The sequence below is a fragment of the Temnothorax curvispinosus genome, unplaced genomic scaffold (genome assembly GCF_003070985.1).
Source record: "Temnothorax curvispinosus isolate PA1 unplaced genomic scaffold, ASM307098v1 QBEX01007696.1, whole genome shotgun sequence".
Lineage (NCBI taxonomy): Eukaryota > Metazoa > Arthropoda > Insecta > Hymenoptera > Formicidae > Temnothorax > Temnothorax curvispinosus.
In genome coordinates, this window is record NW_020217476.1 from 348 (window position 1) to 1731 (window position 1384).

At 50.7% G+C, this 1384-nt stretch overlaps 1 protein-coding gene across 1 annotated transcript; it reads left to right on the top strand.

Moving 5' to 3' along the window:
- The first annotated feature begins 221 nt into the window (after positions 1 to 221).
- Positions 222 to 1356, top strand: LOC112457264 (E3 ubiquitin-protein ligase ubr3-like). The gene is made up of 2 exons (XM_025020189.1): positions 222 to 859; positions 960 to 1356. Exons 1-2 carry the CDS (start codon positions 616 to 618, stop codon positions 1088 to 1090), a joined length of 375 nt encoding a protein of 124 aa, XP_024875957.1. The 5' UTR covers positions 222 to 615; the 3' UTR covers positions 1091 to 1356.
- Positions 1357 to 1384: the final 28 nt, after the last annotated feature.

A 1384-nucleotide genomic window follows, 5' to 3' on the forward strand; every position in this document is an offset into this window, starting at 1 on the left:
TCCTCTCGCGTGGCATTCGTGTCGTCTCGTCTCGTCCTCTCGTCTCGCGATTCGCCCTGTATCGTCACCGTCGCTGTATACCGCGCTGTGCCGTGTCGTGTCGTCTCGTCTCGTCTCGTCGCAACGGGCGCGATTTCGCCCGCTGGGCGCGATCAGTTTCGTTAACCGGGTGCAATCGTCGCACACTCCCTCCCCCGCGGGTGTCTCGTTCTTTTCGAAGCGGAGGCGGCTGAGGAAATCGTCCGTGCGTTCAAGTCGTCGTGGCGCCGTGAACGTTAACGTCAGTTAACGTTAACGGTAAGGGGGCGGGGGGGGGAGCCCCGAGCTCGGAGTCGCCGACTTCGTCATGCCGTCGGTCACGACCGCGACAACGACGACGGCGACGACGACGACGACAACGGTGTTCTCCGGATCGGGAGGAGCGGCGTTTTCTCGCTGCTGATATGGGGCCACTGACCGAGCGTTTGGTCCTGGTCCGCGGACCCTCCCTCGAAAATAAGTAAAAAAAAAAAAAAAGGAAAAAACAGTCTCCGAGCGGGTCTATATAAGGAGATCGTGAAGGCGACGAAGGCGACGACGTCTTTTTCCAAGTGTAAGACGACGACCGGGGTCAGGATGGCCTCGACCTCGACCAGCACGTCGCCCGACGTCCAGGTGCTGATGGGCAAGGGCAAGCGCGGAGCGGCGGCCTACATCAGCTTGACTACTGGCCTGGACACCGGCGGCTGTCCGCAGTACCTCAACGAGCTGCTGGACGTCCTGCTGAATCCCAGCAAGCCCATCGACGACTGGGAGACCATCGACTGGTGCAAGTGGCTCATGGCTGGCGGCCGGACACCCGACGAGTTCGCCAGTACAGGTGGATATCAGCGATGAAATGGTCCTGCGACGGCGGGCAGAATGGGTGGCTTGTGACGAAATTTAATAGCTCTATGAATAATGTTTCTATTGTTAAATAGGTAAACGCGAAGCGGTTAATACGAGGAACATAGTTTTGTCGATACAGAATATGCATCCTGCAAAACATTTGCATTGTTTTGCAGAAGGCTTCTGTCTGTTTGTCGTTGACGTTTGTTATTTTATTCGTTGAATGACTGAAGTGTCGACACAGCAGGTGGAAGATCGTTTTTGCGATAAATGTTTACTTGTAGCTCGAAACAAATTGCTAATATCGTGTAATATTTATCGACTCTCGTTGAGAAAATTTATATACTTTTGTTATAATCAGAATTTAACTGACACATTTTACTTGGAATTTATATATATATTTATTGTTAACTTCAGCTACTTGGAATTTATATAAGCAGCGTCAGAAAATCGAAAACGATAAAATTATTTTTACAAACAGCAATTTAGCATTCGATTTTTGTTACAATAAATAATA

Bases quoted from the DNA above. Each gene is read 5' to 3' on its own strand.
- LOC112457264 (XM_025020189.1), top strand. From the start codon at position 616: ATGGCCTCGACCTCGACCAGCACGTCGCCCGACGTCCAGGTGCTGATG. The intron at 860-959 runs GTGGATATCAGC...ATTGTTAAATAG, and splicing joins CGACGAGTTCGCCAGTACAG to GTAAACGCGAAGCGGTTAAT.